Here is a 21,896-nt window from a genome sequence, read left to right on the forward strand (position 1 = left end):
GAGAACCCCGGATGGGCCTTATCAGGTCACTCAGGTGTCATCCCCGATAGTGACCCAGGCTAAGCGGGGTGACCGCTGGTCTTGGGACCCAGATGAGGAACGAAAGCGTCAGAAAAGGTGGCAGCAAGAGCAGGAGCGCATGCTTCAGGTAGCCTGAGTTAAAGCTACTAAAGAGACATTCGCCATGCTGCTAAATACACATTAACAAAAGCTAGGCCTGACTTAGCATGCTAAAGGCTTTAAGCATGGCCTGAATTAGAATGCTGCTAAAAGATACTGTATTTTTAGAAAATCTATGCAGGACTTAGCATGCTAAGTCTAGGCTTCAGTTAGCATGCTGCTAAAAACATGAATGCAAAAGCTAGGCCTAAGTCACCATGCTGCTTGAAATATAACACAAACATGGCCTTTCTTAGCATGCCAAACAGCTAGGCCTTAGTTGGCATGATGCTAAAAATACACTAACCTAAACTAAGCATGGGTTAGCGTGGACATTTACACAACCCAGGCCTGGGTTAGCATGCTAATCCACAAAACCTAGGCCAGTGGGTTAGTTGAAAAGCTAGGCCGAAAATAGCTTACTGTTTTCTATGACCCACAGCTCCTGTTACACTAACCCAAAGCTGCTGCTTATTTTCTGTTATATTGCAGCCTTAAGTCCACCACTTATCTGCTACTAACGGCTATGCACACAATGGCCACACTGTGGAAGTATTGTATCAAAACAAGCTGTGCACTTTGGCATGCCCTGCCTATCTCACTCACCTCCAGAACCCAACAATCAGACTCACTCTCTTCTTCTACCTACTCATCAAAGGGTGTGTCTTGATACTGCAGAGTATAATTGCCTTCCTCCCCACATCCTAACTATAATTAGGTCTCGACAGACAAGGGGCTTATTTTTCAGCTATTGAAGTCCACTCGGGTTTGCTTGGCTGAGGCTTTGCATCCCTATTCCTTCTGTGCATGGTGTGTGTGTGTGTTGCGTTGCTTTGGTTGGCCGCTGTTTGTCTTTTCTCAATTCTTCCTCCTCCCATCATGCATGCCGTACAGTTGCCTGCCGTATGCTTCTGAATGGTGCCTCGCAAAGAGTTTGCCTGACTCAAGTTTTGTTTTGGGTTAAAATCTGACGTGAAATGATAGGACACCTAAAAAAATTAATCACTGATGTTTGGGTGATTTCTTTGGTCGAAAGGAGTCTGAAGTTGAGTCTTCCATTAAGGATTTTTTTTATATACAATGCGACAGATAAATAGGTCACGCCATAATCCCAAAAGAGGACCAAAGATCGGCAGATTATTTGGAATTCAAATCCTAGTCCTTCGTTGGTTGCCACATTCGGCTGAAGAGCCACAGGAGCATTGATAAGTCATTTCAGGTAGTTAGTGATATGACTCCGACATAAACCGGCAAATCTAAATTTGCCTTATGGCCCAGTACAAGACATAGATTTTTCTTTCTTTCTATCCATTTGTCAGTCTGTCTGACATCTAATGTACTCTTTGGTCATTGTCTGATGTGTGTGGTTGCCATGGCAACAGGAGAAGTACCGGAGGGAGCAGGAGAAGCTGAAACAGGAATGGGAGAAGGCACAGAGGGAGGTAGAAGAGGAGGAGCGGAGGTACCATGAGGAGGTGTGTGTTTGGGTGTGTGTTGGTGTTAAGGTGTGTGCCTGTAATGTAATTATTCTGAATTGGGCCCAAAATCTCCTCCTATATAAGATTATAATATTATTAGTGCTGATTTAGGGTTCCGTTTTTTAGGGTATGGAAAAAGAGGATTTGGAATGTGAGTAATGTTTAAGATCTCACTTCAAAAAAAAAAAGTTTAAAAAAATTCTTGAAGATCTTGAAATTCTAAAATAAATCTGCCGATGAATTTCGAAAATGTTGCTTGTAACAAAAGCAACACATTTTATAAAAGCTACATATTCTAATTCACCAATAACAAATCTGAAAGAGCCTGTTATTCTTGTTTCCAGATTTTCAAAATCTATGTTCTTATTCTGAGAATTAAGTGGTGCCTGAGTTAGACTGTGGTGGTTTGTTTTCAGAAATGTCTGTCTTCTTATACCGCAGCGTTTTCTCAGCCCATTGACAGACTGATTTTCTTGATGCAAGCAGGTTTTTTGTTACTACTGTGGAAGGGTTGTGTGTGTATGTGTGTTTGTGTGTGTGCTTAAAGTGAAAGCTAACTGAATAAATACTTCTGTCCTATCGGTGTCGTCCTATGTTTTCCCCACAATGACTCTTTCCTACATTCCTTCCTCCACAGGAGCGTAGGATATTAGAGGAGACTGTGACGCCCCTGACCCCACACTCATCCGCCCTGCCCTCGCCCATCCGGGGAGAAGCCCCCTTGTCCATGGACCCCCAGGATACCATCGTCCGGTCGCTGGCCGACTGGGAACGCAAGCAGGAGCTGCTGGAGAGACAGGGGGTAAGACGAGACATTCCTCTGGGTCCATTTTGAATTTTATTTGACAGTGGTTGTGATTTTTGGTTACACTAAACGTCATAACTTGACAAGGTTAAAAGACGTTATACTCTGTGCACAAGATGCTGTTGACTCCACTAATCCTATGAAGTTGTGAACTGTCTGAATGTGTATGCCAAGCGTAAACATTTTGGGCTTTCAGGTGGTTGTAACATCTCTCTTTAATGAACTGCCAGGGGAGCTCAGAGAGTGTGGAATGGAAACAACGAGACAATGACAGGAGTAGTGACATCAGCACGGCGTCCAGAGACGACAGCATGAAAACAGCAGTCAGGTCAGTCTCTATGTTTGTGTGTGTTCCTGTTTTATTATTCGGTCCTCAATCAGAAACAAGGAAAATCATATTAAGTGAGGACGTTAAGTTTAGGATTAGGTTTAGAATTGTTGTAAGGGTTAGAATTAGGCTTAGGGATAATGAGGTTAGGTTAAGGTTAAGATTAAGGGTTAGGTGACATTTGTTATTTTTAATGGTATAAAATTGCCAGGTCCCTGTCTTGATAGGAAAATGTGTGTGTGTGTGTGTGTGTGCGTGCGTGCTTGCGCGCGCGCACCATGGCTTATAACAACATGATTGTCTTTTACCCTCGTACATCAATCAATCTTCCACAGCTCTATCAGCCAAAATAGCAGTCGGTCAGACAAGCTGACGCCCAGTATTCAGAATGGCCAAAGAGTGTCTCCCAATACGGTTCTGCCCAACAAGAAACCACAACCGGAGATGCTGTTGGACTGCACCAGACCCAGTCAGCAGACAGCCTCTCGGGACAGGAGGTCTGTGTGGGTACGGAGTGGAGTGGGGGGGGGGCGTAGGGTGTGTGACTGGGCATGTGTCTTTAAGAAGTCACAAGCTAATATTCACTGTATTACCGCAGATTTCTTTTTATTGGTGTTGTTTTAATGCTCCACGACTTCCGTCTTTAGTTTGATAGGCATGCCTTTTACCCAGATGGCCAGTAGGTGGCCTTGTGGTACTGTACATGTTCCTGGCTCCCTGCATGATAAGGCTTTATAGAGTAATGATAATTGAGTTTTGTTTTAGCATAATTCACAGAGAAGTGCATGATTTAAAAAAGGGGTTTTATTTGTTTTGCAAGAGAGGGAATAGGCGTATTGGTAGACATACCACCACTAGTAGGTATATTTAAAGGCCGCTTTATTGCCCACTGTACTGTCAAATATTGGCAACACTGATCTTTTTGTCACCCGTAGGACCTTGATATGGTTCAGCTCTGCTAGTTTGGATTGGTCCAATTTGAACTAAAGGGGTCAGTCATGCCCATGTCGCTAGGCAGGCCATCATGTTGCATGTTGCTCTTCACCTCTAGGTGTGGCTCCATTGAAACCATGGCAGCCAGTCCATCAAAGTCACCCACCACATCCCCATCCGACATGCCTCCATCTCCAAACAGGTATTTTGTATGCACACGTTTTACACTAGAGGGCGCCAACTTCATCTCCTTTGAGACACCTCACCGCTGCTTCTGCCAATATCTAAGGATATTGAACTTGCCCAAAGTACAACTTTTCTTGCATTTGTCTCTGTGAAATCTTGTTGGTTCAGTAGATGACATTTCTGGAATTGCAAACTGATCTAATGGCCCAGGGTGGTCTTTTGCCACTGTCTACAGCATTATGAAACTGCGGTCATTCCGTTTGTGCAGCAAAGCAGTCAAACTGCGGTAACCCGGATGGTTTCTCACTCTGCAGGTCGGTGAGTGGTAAGAAGCTGTGCTCCAGTTGTGGTAACCCTCTGGGAAAAGGGGCGGCCATGATCATTGAGACCCTCAGCCTTTACTTCCACATCCAGTGCTTTAAGGTCAGTGTTCCTCGCGGTATCGGCTTTAGGTTTCAGACCCTGTAACACATTACTGTTGGGTCCATCATTTTGGTTTTATCGTCCCAACTCTGAGCAATGCCCTATCCGCAGCAATTAGCCACAGGGTCCTGACAAATGTACTGCATGAGGACCTTGAATACAGTCACACCATATAGGTGTAAGCAGTATGACAAAGATCTACCTGGCCAAACAGAAAGCGAAGGCAGAGAATTGCCCATTTGCTTAAACCCATCTGATCCTTCCTGATGAACATTTCTCAGATCAGTGGAAGGGTTGAAAGAAATAAGGCCTTTTCTTTTTAAAACGAAGCCTGTTTTTCTTTTGTGCTCTCTTCGTGCCTTACACTCTCCCACTTTCTCTCGCTCTCTGGCTCGCTCCCTTACTCACTGTCCCTCTCTCACCCTGGTTTTAATATACACTGCTCAGAAGAATTAAGTGAACACTTAAATCAGACGTCAGGTCTCGATGAAGGAAATATATTAACATAGTGTAACAAAATTACATAACTACCGTCAATGGAAACCAAACTCACCAACCGATTGAGGGCTGGATTCAAACTTGCACCGAAAATCAAAGTAAACAATTGAAATCACAGGCTGTTCCGACTTGCGTAAATTTCATCACGACAACTCATCATGTGACTCAGTAGTGTGTTTGGCCCCCAAGTGCCTGTATGCACCCCCGAGAAGGTCTGGGCATGCTCCTGATGAGACGGTGGATGGTGTCCTGGGGGACCTCCCCCTAGGACACAATGCTGGGCATTGTCCTGCACCAGGAGAAACCTAGGGCCCACTGCACCAGAGTGAGGTCTGACTGAGGATTTCACCACGGTACCTATCAGCAGTCAGGGTACCGTTGGCTAGCACGTGGAGGTCTGTGCAACCCAGTGCACACCAGTAGCCCACTGGAGGTCATTCTGTAGGGCTCTGGTAGTGCTTCTCCTGTTCCTCCTCACACAAAGGGGCAGATTCCGGTCCTGCTGCTGGGTTGATGCCCTTTTACGGCCCTGTCCAGCTCTCCTCGTGTAACAGCCCATCTGCTGGTATCTCCTTCATGCTCTTGAGACTGTACTGGGAGACACAGCAAACCTTGCGATGGCATGTATGGATGTGCTATCCTGGAGGAGCTGGACTACCTGTGCAACCTGAATGGCCTGCAGGTACCACCTCATGTTACCAGTAGTGACAAGGACACTAGCAATACGAAAAACTCGACAAGAATCATTCAGGAAGATATGAAGAGAGCAATTATCTCTCCAGTGCACCTGTTGTCAAATTTGTTTGCACTGATTCACAATCGCTTATACTTCCTAACTGGACAGATTGAGATCCCTGAAGTTTCATTGACTTGGTGTTATACTGTGACTATCACGTTTTCCCTAAAGTATTTTGAGCAGTGTTTGTTTGTGTGTATGTCTCTACTCTATAAGAATGTGTGCTGGACATATATATTTTCTTTTCTTGCCCCTGTGTTTCCCTTACAGTGTGGCGTCTGTAAAGGCCAGCTGGGCGATACTAGTACAGGGACAGACGTAAGGATCCGGAATGGCCTTCTCAACTGCCACCAATGCTACATTCGCTCTCGTTGTGAGTCACAAACACACGTACACCTGCACACACACATACTGGCCTACGCACTCTGTCAAACTTAGACACTTATACAACTTTGTCTCCATTGCTTTTCCTCAGTGAATTGCCACATCATCCACTGATTAATCCATTCTACTTCTCAGTGTTTTCCTTTTGCTGATGTAAGAGTCAGAGTAAATATGTGACAATTAAATGACCTATTAAGAAATCATAAGGTGGCCTTTAATGTTGCTGTACTTTTTTCCCCAGCTGCTGGCCAGCCAACCACATTGTGACGATGTTTGGTCAGTGGAAAGCGCAAGGATCGCCGAGCATTGGTTGGACCTTCATCCCGCTTTTCTGGATAGTCACGTCTGTGTGCAATGTATCTTGTCTGTCAAGACCTATGTTGGGGAATTTTGCAATGTCCACAGTTTGTAACCCATGAGTTACCTGACATTAGAAGGTTTTATGTTTGTGTGCGTGGAATAATAGCCAGACTGATCATATGTGCCGTATGAATCATATTGGTCCTGTATGATCACAGCTTAAAGGTTCTCACTTCCTCCTTTCCACATGCACCCAGAAGACCTAGGTAGGATGGTGGTCATTTTGCGTCAAAGCTCTGATACTGTAAATATACAGTAAGCCTCCATCACTGCAAAAACTCATGAAAATACCAATGCGATGTTAAGTCCAACCATGGAATTTGTCACTGGGCTAAATATTTGTTTGTTAGAAACCCATTTATTTGAATTGAAATATTCTCTGGTATCCAGGTTGTTGGGCCTTAATTGTATTTTGTTTTCGTAATTTAAGCTTCTCCTTTGGTCGCTAAAGAAGGTTGTCAAGTTTTTGAATTGAAGTTTCAAGTAACCAATTGTTTTAGAAGTGTAGCCTATTCCATTTTGACTTTGTTATTTAGGGGTTATATCTTGATGGTCGAGCACTCTTACAAAAGCCTGATGGTTTTTCCTGATTTTGCGGTAATCCATAATTAATTCAAAATCTTGGTTTAAATTCTGGGAGGAAAACTGTTTGGCTGGCATTATTATACTTTCAGGCAGCTCGAACATTATCTTATGATTTCTTCCATACCGGTTGCTTTAATACTGGAGACCAGTCAAACGTTGTATTTTTCTCTCTTTCTTTGCTCGATACAAATATCAGCTTACGAAGTTAGATGTACTTGATTTTAGAGCAATAACATTATACTGATGCATGTGGTTGAGCATGTGGAGGTAAACAATTGTCATAACCAATTAATGCTAATTTACTAAACCTTTCGGTTTCCTTTTAACCGAATCTCTTTATGAATTTCATGCTTGGAATGTCATGAAACTTGTGCCTTAGTTAAGCAGGTGATTGCACATGCCAGGATTGGGAGCCCAGACGGTGTCCAACAAGACTGGTAAGAAATTAAGAATGGGTTTTCCCATTTGAGTATGATTGGATTGGATGGGAAGTTTCTGTCCAAAAAGTACTAAATATTTAGAGGACACTGCACCAGGGCTTAAAATCAGTCACAGATGTATGTTAATACTCCACTTTACTTTTTACTCATGTCATAGCATACTGAACAGTTCATTGTTTTCTTATGATTTCGTGATTTGCAGTGGTAGCTGTTAAACTTTAAAAACGTCATATATGATATATGGTTAAAATGTTTAATACCAGCCCTTCGCAACAAAAAAAAACACCACTGATTAAGTGTATTGGAATATTAATATATTATAATGAATATAGGCCTCTGTTGACGGTGGTGACGATTTTGTTAAATGCACAGCAGTACAGAACCATTTTCAACAAAATAAATAAATTTAGGCCAAGGTCTAGTTGTTGCTTTGTGAAATTGATGCTAACATGTTCTTACCGGGAGCTGTACTTTACGTAATAGTCTACAGTGATGGTAAATGCACGTTGGCCTATATACGACCATTTCCTATATCAAAATGAATCCATAGCATACTCTTATATTGGACGTATGATCCTTTCTAAACGAGTAGCTAGCTTTCAATTTTGCCCTGTCTCGTCTGGGTTCCTTTTTCTGATATACAGTATTTTAAAGCTTCGGTTCTGATTGCGTATTTTTTTTACTTATAAAATTAATAAACCTTGGCTGATACTCTGCAGGGGGCATCTTTGAAAGACATTAATATCGGTATTGTCTTAGCAGGATGAAATGCTTGACAGTGGTAGGCCTATGTCCAAGTTCTGTATTTATTGTAATATTCACCTGAACTCTATCCGAATATAGATTAATTTGATGTTCAAATGCAATGGCTTTATAGCAAACTGTATGTTTATAAATAAAATGTTTTAAAGAAATATGAAGCTTCTTGCTGTTTCCGTAGGTGTGTAGAATGTTCGTTTCGACTCTACTTTTCCTTATTGCTGGCACAAGAATGGATTTTTTTTTACGGATTTAGCCAGGCCCAGATAAAAGCAGACAGGTAATGAATAAAGCTAGCCATGTCGCTTTTTTCTAGTTTAACTGCATACAGGTCAGCCCTTGTGAACAGAACGCAGATAGCAAAGCGCGCGTTCTTGGGCTGGGTGCTGTCCGTGGTGCTGAACTCCTGAGCGTTTGAATTTTTCACCAACAGCCAGAAAGGTGTTTTTCAATGTATTAGTTAATTTGCCTATTCTAAATGTGCATAGTAGTATGTGATATAATTGGATCCATCACTATAGTTATAACAGAATTTGTGAGGACCTATATGTGAATATTCGGCTAATAGAAATATATGTACGACTTTTGTTCATTTGTTTACATTTAATTCATGCAGAATAAAATTTTGTATATATTAATGAAACAAAAACATGACCACGCAAATTTGATTATTATTTTTATCATCAACAACCATTTGAATGGTACACCTGGAAAACTATGTGCACATGTAGAAATATTTCCGTCTTAAATATAAGCATTCATTGCTTACATATAAATAACTTTCAAATCCTGGACAAAACTTGTTACATTATGCTCACAAAATGGGGGAAATTATTATAAAATCTGACAAAAAAGACGACATGCAAATAATAATGAAATAAATACAGTGTTTGCATCCATTCCCTTTTTTACCGAAAATAAATTTGCCAGTTGTAACTTTGTAAAACGTCAAAAAGACTTCGTGATTCTACAAGGGGAGTATAGCCTATATGGTTAACTATAGGAGACAATACGTATTAACAATATACAACTTGAGCCACAAAAACACAGCCGTAGAAAGACACACAAAACAATTACGTATTCCTGTCAGCGGTGAACTTGTGTACTTTGTGCCTTTTTTGAGGAAATTATGGGTGAAAAGAAACTAAATTCTCCACAAGCCCTGAACAGTGAAGTTTGGAAGTGAACAAAATGGTCAATGTCTCATTCAATTATAAGCAGAGACATTGGATAGGCTATAGCCTATTAAAAAAAAAAAAGAAAACAGTCAGAATGTTGGCAATCAAAATCATTTAACAATACAGCAGATATAGCTTACAGTGCCCGATATATATTGATGAAATATGGTCATATAATTGGACACTGCTTATGAATGCGCAGCAGTTTGTGGTTAGGGGCTGCTTGAACCAAAGAGTTATAAGTGCAGAATGACCACAATACCGGACCGTAACCAAGTAGGAAAGAGTGATGCAAAATAAAAGTAGTCATCTTCATAATTTTACAACTGCGGTCTAGATTGGCCTATCAGTGTCCTTCTGACTGTCTTGTAACAACATCCCTTCTTCCTCGACTCCACACTCAGTCACCGGAGTAAACCATGTTTCTCTTGTTTGATTTTGTCAGTGGGTCTCCGCTGTATTAGAACATGCTGGTCTTTACTAACGTAGCTTTGGCTCCGTTCTGTCTTTGCAAAGAGGACAGTACACTGGCGAACGGTCCACCCAATGAGTCTGGGATAGAGGTGATAGTACCCGGGGCAGAAGCCCAACCTTGGCTCGGTGTGTTTCCACCCATGCCTGGAGCCACCGACGTCTTCACTTGGTCCACTTGTCCGTTTCCGCTGGAAACATTAACCTGGCCACCGGTTGGACTGGGCCCGCCACAGTTGGAGGATGGGACGGGGTTTGGCCCGGGTCCCCCCGTGCTATCAGGGTCGGTAGATTTGGTGTCTTTACTGTCCTCATCTCTAGAGTCCGACTTCTTCCCAGAACCGTTCTTGGCAGCTGCTGCAGCAGCCGCAGCCGCGCGCTCCTGCTTGCGGAATTTCGCGCGTCGGTTTTGGAACCAAACCTTAAGAAAACGGGAAATAACGAGGCCAGAAGATTTAGACTGCTGATATTGAGCTTTATTGAAATAGTTCTGTAACATTATAGTGTATATATGCATGATAAAATTCAGAAAACAACCCTTATTGTGTGTTTGTGTGTATGTATATATATATATATATAATAAAAGCACATATCTATATATAGAGATATTGATATATATATATATATAATATATGAGAGAGAGAAAGAGAGAGAGAGCGAGAGAGAGATAGATAGATGTGAAATAGTTTATATGGATATATATAAAAAATGTATAGCTGTGCGTTTATTTTACCCGTTGACTGGGAACAAGTGCTCATTTGCAAGGACTGTAATATTCACACAGACTCAAATAACAGTAGAAGCTTATGTGTTCTTGTTGGGGCCTGGTTTTGTCGTAAACATATGACTGAAGTTAAGAAGGTGCACGTGGAAGTTCAGAAATAGCACCAAAGAGCAGAGCCTACCTGCACCCTGGCTTCAGTCAAATCGATTTTCAGGGCAAGTTCCTCTCTTGTGTAGATATCCGGGTAGTGTGTCTCAGCAAAAACCCTCTCCAGCTCCTTCAGCTGTGCGCTGGTAAAAGTGGTCCGAATGCGCCTCTGCTTTCTCTTCTCATTCAGTCCACCGTGGTCCGTAAAGAGTTTGTAAGGAACTGTTGGAGTTAAATGTCAACGTTAAACTTATTTGCAATGGCAGTAGTTGAGTAATTTAAAAAAAATGCAAATATGTAATTGAAATGTTGTTGTGTTGAAATGAATCCGAATCAAAATGATTCTGTTAAAGATCGGGTTGTGTGTCTGTGTTGTAATTTTATTTAATAACCTGTTCAATTATAGTCCCTACTTGTGGATAATGAGACCATTAATGAACAGTAATGTGGTTAATTGTAATGGTAAACTAATTGTTGCCTTGATACTCGGGTTCAACTTTGGAAACTTGTTATAATGTTGCCAATTGTCCTGGTTGTTGCTACAGTATACCCAATTCCGTGTCAATAATGAGCTTTAGTCTTTGGTTATCTAATTATTTTCGAAGCGTTATGTCTCATCGCAAAGTAAATAAATTATGCCTATCATTTTGGCAGCTTAAGATAATTTTGTTGGCGGTTTGGGTGTGACTGGGATAGTGTAACCCTGTAACTGAATTACCGCTTGCCTGCAATCGCTTCTAACGTGATAAATTCGTTCATTTGTGTAAGCAAATTTCGTTTGGTAAATACTAAACACATTTCCATTTTCAAATGCAATCAAGGCGTCCTATATACCCGGGTAGAGATCGTGAAGTGGTGAACAAAGTTGGCGGTTGCTTACCTGCGGCGTACGGGCTGCTTTGGTGATCCCGCAGGGTCCCCAGACTGCAGGAACCCGGCGTGAGCGACGGGCAGCCGGAGGTAGCCCCAAACGTGGTCCTGATCGGATTGTATTGAAACCCACTGGCTTGACTACACGAGCTGAAGTCCGCATAGGCTGATGCCAAACTCGACGTGTCCATCCCAGCCATACATGACTCGTAGGCGGAGGAATTTAGGTAAGAATATTCCATTTTATACATTTGAAAAGGCTCAGTGGATATAGAAATCAGAACTTCCCAGGAAAAAAATAAAAGCTTCAAATTGGATTACAAAAAAATGAGGACACGAGATGGGGAGAGATGACGACTTGCTTGAATTTGACTGTTTTGGAAAGAGGCTAGACCGTGGGTAGATGTGCACTGCTCAGCGCCTGCTCCAAAACTGGCCTCCTTTATAGGAGCTTCGCCCTGTTTTATGAAAAGCCCCCTAAGAGCCGCCTAGCCTCAGGTCTCTAGAGCATACAGTCCTCATAATAAACTTGGCTCTTTCCGCTTGGACAATAGCAAAGCGTTTGGTCTTATTGCTAGCGCTTTTTTACATGACAATAACTCATCAGTCTATTGGGCTGGCACTGGGGGCCCGCGCTGTCCAACCTCCCTATCATTGATCCCCTGCATCTCTAATTAGAATTTAATACCACGCCATTACGCGCCAAGCCCCCTTCCCCCTCCCCGCGCGCCATCCACCGCTCCTCTCTAACCACCATCTTGCCCTTTAATTCAATCACACCACTTGGAAATAATGAAAGTTGGGTGACGATTCTCCCTGATCCAATTTTCCACAAGCTTTTAAGCCTTTTAACCGGCCGTATACCTTAGACAGAATTTCAGATAGTATTCCCCTTCTATTTCTTGCCTTATCCCACTGTTTTGCACTATTTCTTGGCTTGAAGCAGGGATGCCTGAACGTTTTCAATGCCTTGTAAGAATGTTACATCATGCATAACTGAACAACCAGGTGGATCTTACAATACCCGCTCTAGCATTACAACAAAAGCGATAATTTATTTTTGCATTATTTTCTACTATTTAGGCCCCTACTGTTTTTTTTATTATTATTATTACTATGATATTTTTGTTGTTCTCTTACCACCTTTGTTGTTGTCTGTTGTCTAACTTAAAGGATATTTCTGTATGAAATTATGCATTTTCCTGTGCGATATTATGATATATTATTTCATTTCCAAAAGGTGGAGCCACAAAATACTTTTCAGGTTATTTGCTAAATTACGCTTTACGTGCATTGCGCTCTGTGCAGGTGAATACACTTCGCGGGGTATTTTTTATGATTCAAATTAGTTTGTAATTAGTTTTATTGCATTCATTATTCCGTTCATTTGGCCAATAACATATTTCTAATGAAAGTAACTAAGTCGTGAGCAAGTAATCGGACCTTTTAGGCTTACGATATTAAGCTAATTTGGTTTTGGTAACAAGGTGAACCTTTTTGTAAGGTGTTTACTCTGGCCTATTGCTCTTTCATTGGATCAAGTTCGTGCCCATAGCCAGCATCTAGTCGTTTCTGGTTTTTCCCCAGTTTATTTCTCTAAACGCATGAATGCCTTCCTAAAGAAAAGCCTGTGTAGCGGCATTTTATTAGCATTGAATTTTATATATTTTTCCAATGAAATATTGCCAAACGTGTCAAATAAAATGTTACCTCTACAATGGCAGGTGTATACGCAGTTTAGGTACCCCGTACAATTCTCGTTTTCAAATAAAAACGGCTGTTCTTCGTGAGGCTATAAAAATAAATTGCGTAGTTGTTTTAAGTCTCCGGTCAATAAATAAAAGCATGGATGTGCACATTGCACACATAAGTAAGGATATTAATCTATCAAAAGATTGCTTAAGATGAATGTCAATTTGAGGGTTATCATTCAAAGTATTTAGGCCTATCCGTTTTTTTTTACCATGAAATTGAAACCAAGGCATCGGCCAAAAGAGATCTTTCATTCTTTGAAATAAACTGACAATAGAGTCAGAAAGGCTTAGCAACAGAAAGTCAAATAATTACCGATTGACCCTTTGTTGGTTTCCCTAACAAAATAGGCCAATGCATTCTTTTTGAAGTTCAATACAAGCGACGGAAGGTGCAACGTTGAATGTTATCCTAATAAAGTCCTATACAATCGATTATTTATTCCGACAATTGGTGCCGCGTTTCAGTGTCTTTCCTTTTCTTCACGAGTTGCACATTCAACGACAATAAAGTTAATTCTTTCTTGACACAACCCAGCCCCTTTTATGTAAATGTTTTCTCTTTCTCTTTTTCTTTCTACACGCGAGTTGTGACTAAAAGTTGTACCAAATGGTTAATTTGATTATTGAAACCAAAGACCAACTGGTTCACCATCCTCCCTCCACGCGTCTGGCACCGCAAAAGAAGCCATCTCCAGGAATTAATCTAATAACGAACAATGAACCGAGAAGTCCTTTCTGATATTTTGCCGAGGCAAATAGAATTATAGCTTTTGCCATCCGTTTTTCTTATTCAAACGGCTCTTTATTCGGCGGGTCTATAGCCCACCATAGTCCACCAGCCATTGAAACGCCCTCCTTTATATTTTCAACATCTCCCTTTATTCTATCAACTGGTTTCAAAATCTGTTGGGCGGAATTAAATGTCTGAGTTAAAACCTTTGATATTTTGATTTGAGAATGTTAAGCCCATTCTCACTGCATCTGTAAAACTAACACCCGTAGATACATAGCAGATCATACACACACTTTGTCAAATACACGAGATGACATTTGATTACTCTTTAATCTACACTTTTGGTATTATGAAGTGAACTCATTACATTACCTACCACTTGAAATGACAAAAAACAAATATCGCAATTGCATGGAATCCTTGATTTACAGTAACATTGGCCTAATGGCTATTTAATCAAAGTAAACCTGCTGTTTATTTGCAATCCAAAGACACACAAATAGCAGCGACCATATGCTATCACTTAAATAAATCAGGACAAATGCGATGCTTGTGAGACACTAAATTTTCATTGGCAAGTGTCACACAATAGTCAGAGACATTTAAAAGGCGGACGAGGAGCTCTTCTTTCAATGAGCGCTATCGTTGCTCAGCGATATAGGAATGCGGGTCGACATGGGGACAAAAAGAGGAACAAAATACCATTGTGTGTGGATGGATTAGATGTATCACACTCACAAAAAGGGAAAACACAGAGGAGGAGAAAGACACTAGGATGGGAGGAACCTCTGTCACATTGAACATAATGTCTTACTCGGGCCGAGAAAAACTTACTGCTATCAAAACGGTTATTAATAAGGGCCAACGTGTTTGGGGAGGGGTCGAATCACAAGCCGAAGGCAATATTGATGATAAAGCGCAACATAAAATATTCATTCGGTTTGTTCTCCTGACAATTTCGTCTGATATCTCAATTTTATATTGAGATTATAAAGGTCTATAGTCCTAAGAGCTAAGGGAAAAGAAAACGCATAACAGTATAGATCAAATAAACAAATACGGGCTCAGAATTGTTTAACATGTTACCACTCTGCAATGCAGTGCCCTTGGAGATGTGGCTTTTTTCAAGAGCAAAACGAAGCAAACACTAACCTCGTATTATAAAGGAATTCCGGGTATATTTAATATTGACTAGTCACAGTTTTTATCGCAATATGAAAGCCTTATTGAAATATATTTGGCTCAGAATTCTTTTCATCTTAAACCTAGCTATTCTATTGTGGTACATTTCTATATCCATATTGGCAGCATTTGGACCGACATACTTTTTAATGTCAAAATGAAACTTTTATTAATCAAGTTACAACAAAAAAGACGAATGATGTGAGATGGTGTAAGAGAATGTGATTTTAGAATGTTCCAGTGAAAAGTAGGCCTATCTGTGGCGCGTCACTTGGTGCATCACGTTTCCATCCGAACAGATGGAAAGTGACATCTGGGGAAGATGTAAATTCAATTACAAAAGCGTGCTCTTGGTGTCTGCTCAAAAAGTAAAAAAATACAGCAAAAAATACATGTGGTGTGTTGTCCTAAACACAGTCACGGGACAGGCACTTTATAGTCGAAGTCGATAGTTATTGTTGTGGAAGGCCTGCTTCTTTATATAGGCCTATACCCACTTCTGCAGCAACATCATGACGCGTGTTCATGCATGTGATGAACACGACGTGGTAAAACTGTGGATATATTGATGACAATAATAGTGGTGATGAGGATAATATTGATAATTATGATTCTGTTGACCATAATACATCGGCAGTCGTCGTTAGTGTGTTGATCAAAGCAAGTTGATATGATGCAATTGCAAGATAGAACTTCTAATATTTTCTAAATGTTATCCATGTCTTCCAAAGTCACGATTGGGCAGCGGGCCACCTGCGTGGGTCGGAGGCTTGTGGTCTGCCTTCCCTCCCTGGCTTGCTTCTCTGCATATGAGGCCAGGGCCTCCCAAGTGACCAAGAGACCAGCGACAGATTAGCATAAAAATCTTATTCCACAGGATAAGATTAGCAAATACATTGCCCTCAAACGCGGCTCCGGCACGAGCAGGGCTAGGAATCAATTACTAAATTACTCCAACCTCTAAGTCGACATCAACGGAGAGAAATGCCATCGACCCGCCTGAAATAAGATTTTGAAAAGATGTGATCATTAAATCTCTTACCAGTGTTCAAGAATTTGATTCATAATATCATCCAAAATGAGATGGAATTAAATTCTTATCGGAGTCCCCTGTCATCGTTTCATCTCATGCTGTTTAACATTGGTCAATGGCCTTCATGCGATTTCCCTCTGTAAATAAACTTAGTAATTCAATCCTCCCCTCCTCGAGACATTGTTTGCTTGTTATTAATTTATTGCAGTTTGGCGGATATGACTGCATGTCGGCTACTCCCAGAGATAAACCCGTGCAAAAGAAAATAGTGTACGGTTATTATACAGTTATAATATACGTTTAGGTATACATTTGTTAATTGATATGATCCAAACAAATAATATGTATTTGACAATATAGCCTCGGCCTACAACAAATTCGTGTTTAAGTAGCCTGATTTCAGACATTTTACTTGTAGCCTAACAGATGTGGCCCTACCTCATAGTCTATTCGTGGCCTATAGTTTAGGCCCACGTTATCACATGTAAACCCCAGTGTCCTTTTAGGGAATACTTCAACTCGAGCTGTCAAAGTCTTTCTAGCTGCCTGTTTATTTCACCCCTAAGTAGCCAGGCGGGGTCGTCATGTGTCAGGCCAGGGGCGGGCAAAAGAGATGGCATATTTTATTTAGCATATACTGGCATTATTCCCCCCACATTAGCAATTGACAATTATTAGCTCCAGTCTCATAAATCAGCTTCGTGGAGCGTTATTATTGTTGAATTGAATGGCTGTTGGGGAAGTGAGGGTCAGTGTCATTAACTAGCCCCCGAATCCCCGCGCGTTCCTCCCCCGGCCCCCGAAGGCATTTGAGGCTCAATACAAGGCAAAGACCTGCTGGCTAATATCGCCGTGTGGTCGGGCTAAAAGCTTAATCACACATGCATTAGTCAAAGACAGCAAGCCATTGTGTACACGTAGGTTTACTGGAATTAAGCGATTAATGGCCGGCTAGGGCGGCAGGCGACAGGGCACCGCATCGAGAATGATGGAACGCTTTTTAATGTAAAAAACAAAAATTGGCCTATGAGAGAGCGGATATGGGGCGTCAAGGGGAGCGGCAATTACAGTAGGCCACGTATCCCAATCCATCATAAAACGTCAAGGTCATTGTGAAATTATATTGATTATTGTATTCTAGCGCATTGTAATGTTTATTGCTTTACTATTATAACTATTCCAAAGATGCAAACATGTAAACACCTGCCATGCATCACAAAAGCGTAACAATTTGTCTCGGCTTATGTAGTAGACCGCTTTGTTTTCATTCTTTTCATATTTGATGTCTTAACTTGTAAGTTCTGCATTACAGTTATATTTGTATGAGACATCCCTTTAGGCTAATTATTATAATAGTCGCTTATGAATGAATTATCATGAATAATTCAAAATAAACCCAAAAGAGGAAGGTGTTAATATAATTAATTCGTCAGGCTATAATATCCAGGCAACATAACTCTTTAATAAAAATGAAATGTATTCACATGCTGCAACTCGAAACATATGTAATGTGCATATGTTTGTGGGATGTTGCTATAGGGCCAAATGTTGTACATTTATTACAATAATATAATACAAAGAATGTCTTATTTCACATTACACAAATAATTTCATTGATTATTAACCTAAGAATATATGGGTATAGCCTGCAGAATGCATTTTGTGTTTCACAAAGGATCTGGACCGAAATATATTTCATTATTTATATTTGCAAACACTAAAATAATTAAAATATATATGGGTCTTAGATGTTTTTCTTTCGATTTGTGAGGTTTTTATTCCTCCAAATTAACGTATCCTTTAAAAAAGTATTAATTAAGGACATATTAATTTTATACGATTATACTTGAAATAAAGATTTAGTATAATTATCCATGCATATAAAATTATTGTATGGCCATTTGCTCTCTATCTAATATTACTTAAGTGTTTTTTGTCATTTCGCAAAAGAGGAGAATTTAAAGGTTAACATACATCATGACAGATTTTGCAGCATGCAGGTTAAGAGATTCATTCTAGCAACATTTTGGTAACTGAGCAGTTGCTCTAAAGGCCATTTCCTGCCCCTTTGAACTCCCATTTGAATTGCAGTTCCAGTACTGCAGTGTTGCAGCATGGGACCAAACTGCACAGTTTTAAAAGAACAAATAAAGAAAATGGGATTTAATCTAACATATATTTTAACTAGATTAATGTTTTATAAAAACATGTGTTCATGTATTTCATTTGCAAGCTCTTACCTATGTGTTCTTGGAAAAAAGCAACACAAGAGGGATGTCATATGACATCAGCAAAACACATCATTGGCTAGTTCCCCTTCTATGAAAAGCAATGGTTGAATTTGTGCAGTCAGTAAAGCAAGCTGGTGAAGCTCAATTCATTTTTGCCATAATGCAACACTGTAGTAAAGGGTTATATAGACAATAGAACCTCAGATAAAGGATCACTCAGTGAAAACCACAGAAGTGGCTATTGGGGATAAGTCCAAAGTCTCTTTTCTTTGCACTCCAGGTTCAATTTGATTGTCAACAAAAAAGCAGTGTAAAGCTATAGAATAAACTCCTTCGCATATTAATAGAAATGTTTTCCTCACTGTTGTTTTTGATTGAATACTGCCTTCAATACCCACAGCCACTAGCCTATGGCTGTGCCTGTTGATCAATCAAAGATAATTTGATTGGATGTAATCCTTAAAGAATAGCCAGATGGGAGCAATCGGATGCAGTCTGCCCGTCTAAACCTCTGATTCACTTCCTGTTCCCAGAAGGCCTCTCTCTCAACGCTGTACGCAGTCCTGTACTTTCCTCTCCCAGTCTCTCATGAGATAGTGTGACGTGCGTGACAAATTGCTGCATGTGCAGTTTTCTGAAGCGAAACCAACATGCCTCATCATCATAGGGCACAAATTTGATCAGAAAATACCCAGAATCCCCACGCTACCTCATGATTAATTGACATATCAGAGACAATATTTATGCATCGGGCTGACTGTGTGGCAAATGAAAGTAAATTGCCTCCCAGCCAAAAATCGGCCTTGGGATTCCACAGGGGTGTGTACTGGGTCCAATTTTCTATGTAAATTGTGGGACATTTCCAAAGCAAATGGTAAACAGAGGTAAAGGTTAATGTGTATTTGGTGTTGTTCAAACATACCCATATTTGGTCCCAAAGATTGCTATTCAGAGAAGAATTAGACAAGGTTTTTAAAAATGGAAACCGGTATGGAACCAGATCCAAAAGCGGCTCTACAGATCCAACAGCGGCTCTACAGAACCAGCTTTGTGCTTCTCCAAAGCGTTCAAACAAGACAGTCGAGTAGTTTGAATGTTAGGTTATAAAACAAACGTTGACTGGTTGAAATCTACAATCCTAAAAGCTTAACAATCTGTGGTTGTGCTCTTGAGCATGTAACTTACCATAATTGCTTATGAATGAGAAGGTCTAAACAATATAAAACATGGCTACCTACTTGGTCCTATTCACCGAAACAATTTGTTGTATGTTCAATAGTGGCAGCCTATATAGATTTCCTATGTTTTTACAGTCATTGATATGAAAGAGTTTTTTGATATATTAAATATCAAATTATAGAATCTATAGAATCTATTACAGCCATCACATAATCATGTGTTATTAGGTTCTTGTTTTCCAATACCTTTGCTCGTATATTTTTCCATTGATGCAATGACCCCCTGCGCTGTGACCTGTGTAGGTGCTCATATGAACAGCTTTTATATGACTTCTGCCACTACTTTGGTTTGGCTAGTGCTTGGTCCAGATTGAACCAACCCACAGAATGAAAACCAATAGCCCAGGGGGTTGTTTCAAGTATCACTTGGAAGACCGAGCCAAGCCTAAGAGTAGCAATACAACTAATGCAATAAAAGAAAATGGTTTTCTGAATAAAGGTGGGAAGAAAGCGATAGCCTGAATTCTCTATTTACAGACCCTGGGCAGGAGGTGACAATATGATGAAACCAAATCCTGCAGCAGGTTCCTATTTGATTTTCTGAGGACGGATGCAAAAAATGCCCCAAATCATCACTATGAATGATATAAGAAAGTGAAAGACTATTTATTTGCTGATACCATGGTTAGGAAATCATATTGTTTTGGATTCACATTTTAGCCTGGCCTGATTTTAACTTAAACATTTGATTGAAAATGTTTGTACACCTCAGATGTTTCTTTAACTCCAGAACACTGGCAGGTCAAACCCTGGAAAAGTCTCATAGTAAATATTTTGGTTTAAAGTGTGGAAAAGATTGGTAACAGGATTTCAGTATGCCCACCATCAAGCTGAAGCAAATAAAAAAATCTAATTTCCTTTGCATATTTGTCCCTCTGTCCATGTTTGTGTGACCGATGCCTGTCCATTGCTTCCATCTGAATCATGAGGTCCAGAGCACTAGATGGCCACGTGGAGGCAGATTGATGTCATTGTCTCGGCACACTGACCTTTGCTGTAATACCCGCGGCAGACATCGCAAACTCTCACATCAATTTAGCCCAATTGGATGTGGCATGTCTTGGCTAACTCGATTTGTGGAGAAATGCACCTGTCTCTGCCTTCTCTCCCTATAGATTTCGCTGAAGTGGGGGCGGGAGGAGGCGGTCGGGGAGGAGGGAGGGTGGAGCAGGGGAGAGGGTTTTGGAGTGGAGCTGTTGGATGGAGCTTTCCACCCCCCTCCCTTCCTCCATCTCTCTGCGGATACACGGCCTCTTCTGCAGTAGCACAGCCCCTGTGAGTCTTCCCTTTCCAAGGTCTGGCCAGAGCGTCTCCGAGCAGCAGAAGGAAAGCCATTAGCCGTCCAGATAATCTGATTAGGGAAACGTTAAAGGGGGGATGTGGATTTAAACGGGGAGGAGAATAAGAAAGGAGAAAAAGTTTGAGGTGTTATTAAGGTTGTTCATTTCTCATATGGTGTTTGTGTGTGTGTGTGTGTGTGTGTGTGTGTGTGTGTGTGTGTGTGTGTGTGTGTGTGTGTGTGAGAGAGAGAGAGAGAGTGGGAAAGAGAGAGAGAGACTGGAGAAAAAAGGGTATTAATAGGGTGAGGGTTTGACTATTGCTAGTCTATATAGTATATATGGCTATGTATCCATGTTAGTTTTCTTGTGTGTGTGTTTGCAAGAGAGCTGTCTGTGAGTTAAGGTGTGTGTGTGTGTTATGCAAAGCAGTGCAAGCTGTCAGAGATGAATAATCTACAGTGGGTTATGAGCATTAGGAAATGAGGTGCATGCTGGGAGGTGAGCGATAAGCGCTAACACAGTACGCAGAGGCCCTCTGTCTGTGCTGACACTGTTTATTTGCGATTACAATCGCACACACAGCACACTGTACAACTCACAATTCCATGGCATGTACACAAACTACTGTCACGCACGTTTACACACAAAAACAGACACACACGTTTGTCTTTCCATCCTTGTGTGGACCTGGGACCTTGCTTTGACCCAGAAATCCATGTTCCATATTTTAGCTAACCCTAAACCTTGCACTAACCTCAACCCTAACATTAACTTCATTTTCATGCCCAAACCCAAGCTAACACCCAACCAGAAATAACATTTACTCTAGTGGACACCTGCCAACAAATCTTGTGGTGACCAATTTTTCAGGTGTTACTAACTTTTGTGGGAATGTCAGGTCCACACATGTACATACAGATGCGGAGCACACATACACAAGCACACACACACGCACACACACACACACACACAATGACACAG

The 21,896-nt window shown here is 40.9% G+C and overlaps 2 protein-coding genes across 15 annotated transcripts in view; one reads left to right on the plus strand and one right to left on the minus strand.

The window, feature by feature from the left end:
• Window positions 1–8,229, plus strand: part of LOC105026045 (LIM and calponin homology domains-containing protein 1) — a 101,447-nt gene extending 93,218 nt beyond the window's left edge. For 10 of the 14 annotated variants that reach the window (XM_020045212.3, XM_020045213.3, XM_020045215.3 and 7 more), the window contains 9 exons: window positions 26–148; window positions 1,542–1,634; window positions 2,275–2,439; window positions 2,673–2,770; window positions 3,106–3,267; window positions 3,822–3,905; window positions 4,204–4,312; window positions 5,817–5,919; window positions 6,172–8,229. In XM_020045212.3, the coding sequence (XP_019900771.2) occupies window positions 26–148; window positions 1,542–1,634; window positions 2,275–2,439; window positions 2,673–2,770; window positions 3,106–3,267; window positions 3,822–3,905; window positions 4,204–4,312; window positions 5,817–5,919; window positions 6,172–6,197 (963 nt within the window). In that variant the 3' untranslated portion in view covers window positions 6,198–8,229. Of the gene's footprint in view, window positions 1–25; window positions 149–1,541; window positions 1,635–2,274; window positions 2,440–2,672; window positions 2,771–3,105; window positions 3,278–3,821; window positions 3,906–4,203; window positions 4,313–5,816; window positions 5,920–6,171 lie in introns of those variants that run through there. The other 4 variants (XM_020045216.3, XM_020045217.3, XM_034291614.1 and 1 more) reach the window with 3 other exon arrangements.
• A 532-nt stretch (window positions 8,230–8,761) lies between these two features.
• On the minus strand, window positions 8,762–11,905 carry phox2bb (paired like homeobox 2Bb). The gene is made up of 3 exons (XM_010897221.3): window positions 11,475–11,905; window positions 10,629–10,816; window positions 8,762–10,144 (listed from the first exon to the last, which is right to left on the minus strand). The coding sequence occupies exons 1-3, from the start codon at window positions 11,713–11,715 to the stop codon at window positions 9,713–9,715; spliced, it is 861 nt and encodes a 286-aa protein (XP_010895523.1). The 5' UTR covers window positions 11,716–11,905; the 3' UTR covers window positions 8,762–9,712.
• Between the last annotated feature and the right edge of the window lie 9,991 nt (window positions 11,906–21,896).

The sequence above is a fragment of the Esox lucius genome, chromosome 4, assembly GCF_011004845.1.
Source record: "Esox lucius isolate fEsoLuc1 chromosome 4, fEsoLuc1.pri, whole genome shotgun sequence".
Taxonomy (NCBI): domain Eukaryota; kingdom Metazoa; phylum Chordata; class Actinopteri; order Esociformes; family Esocidae; genus Esox; species Esox lucius.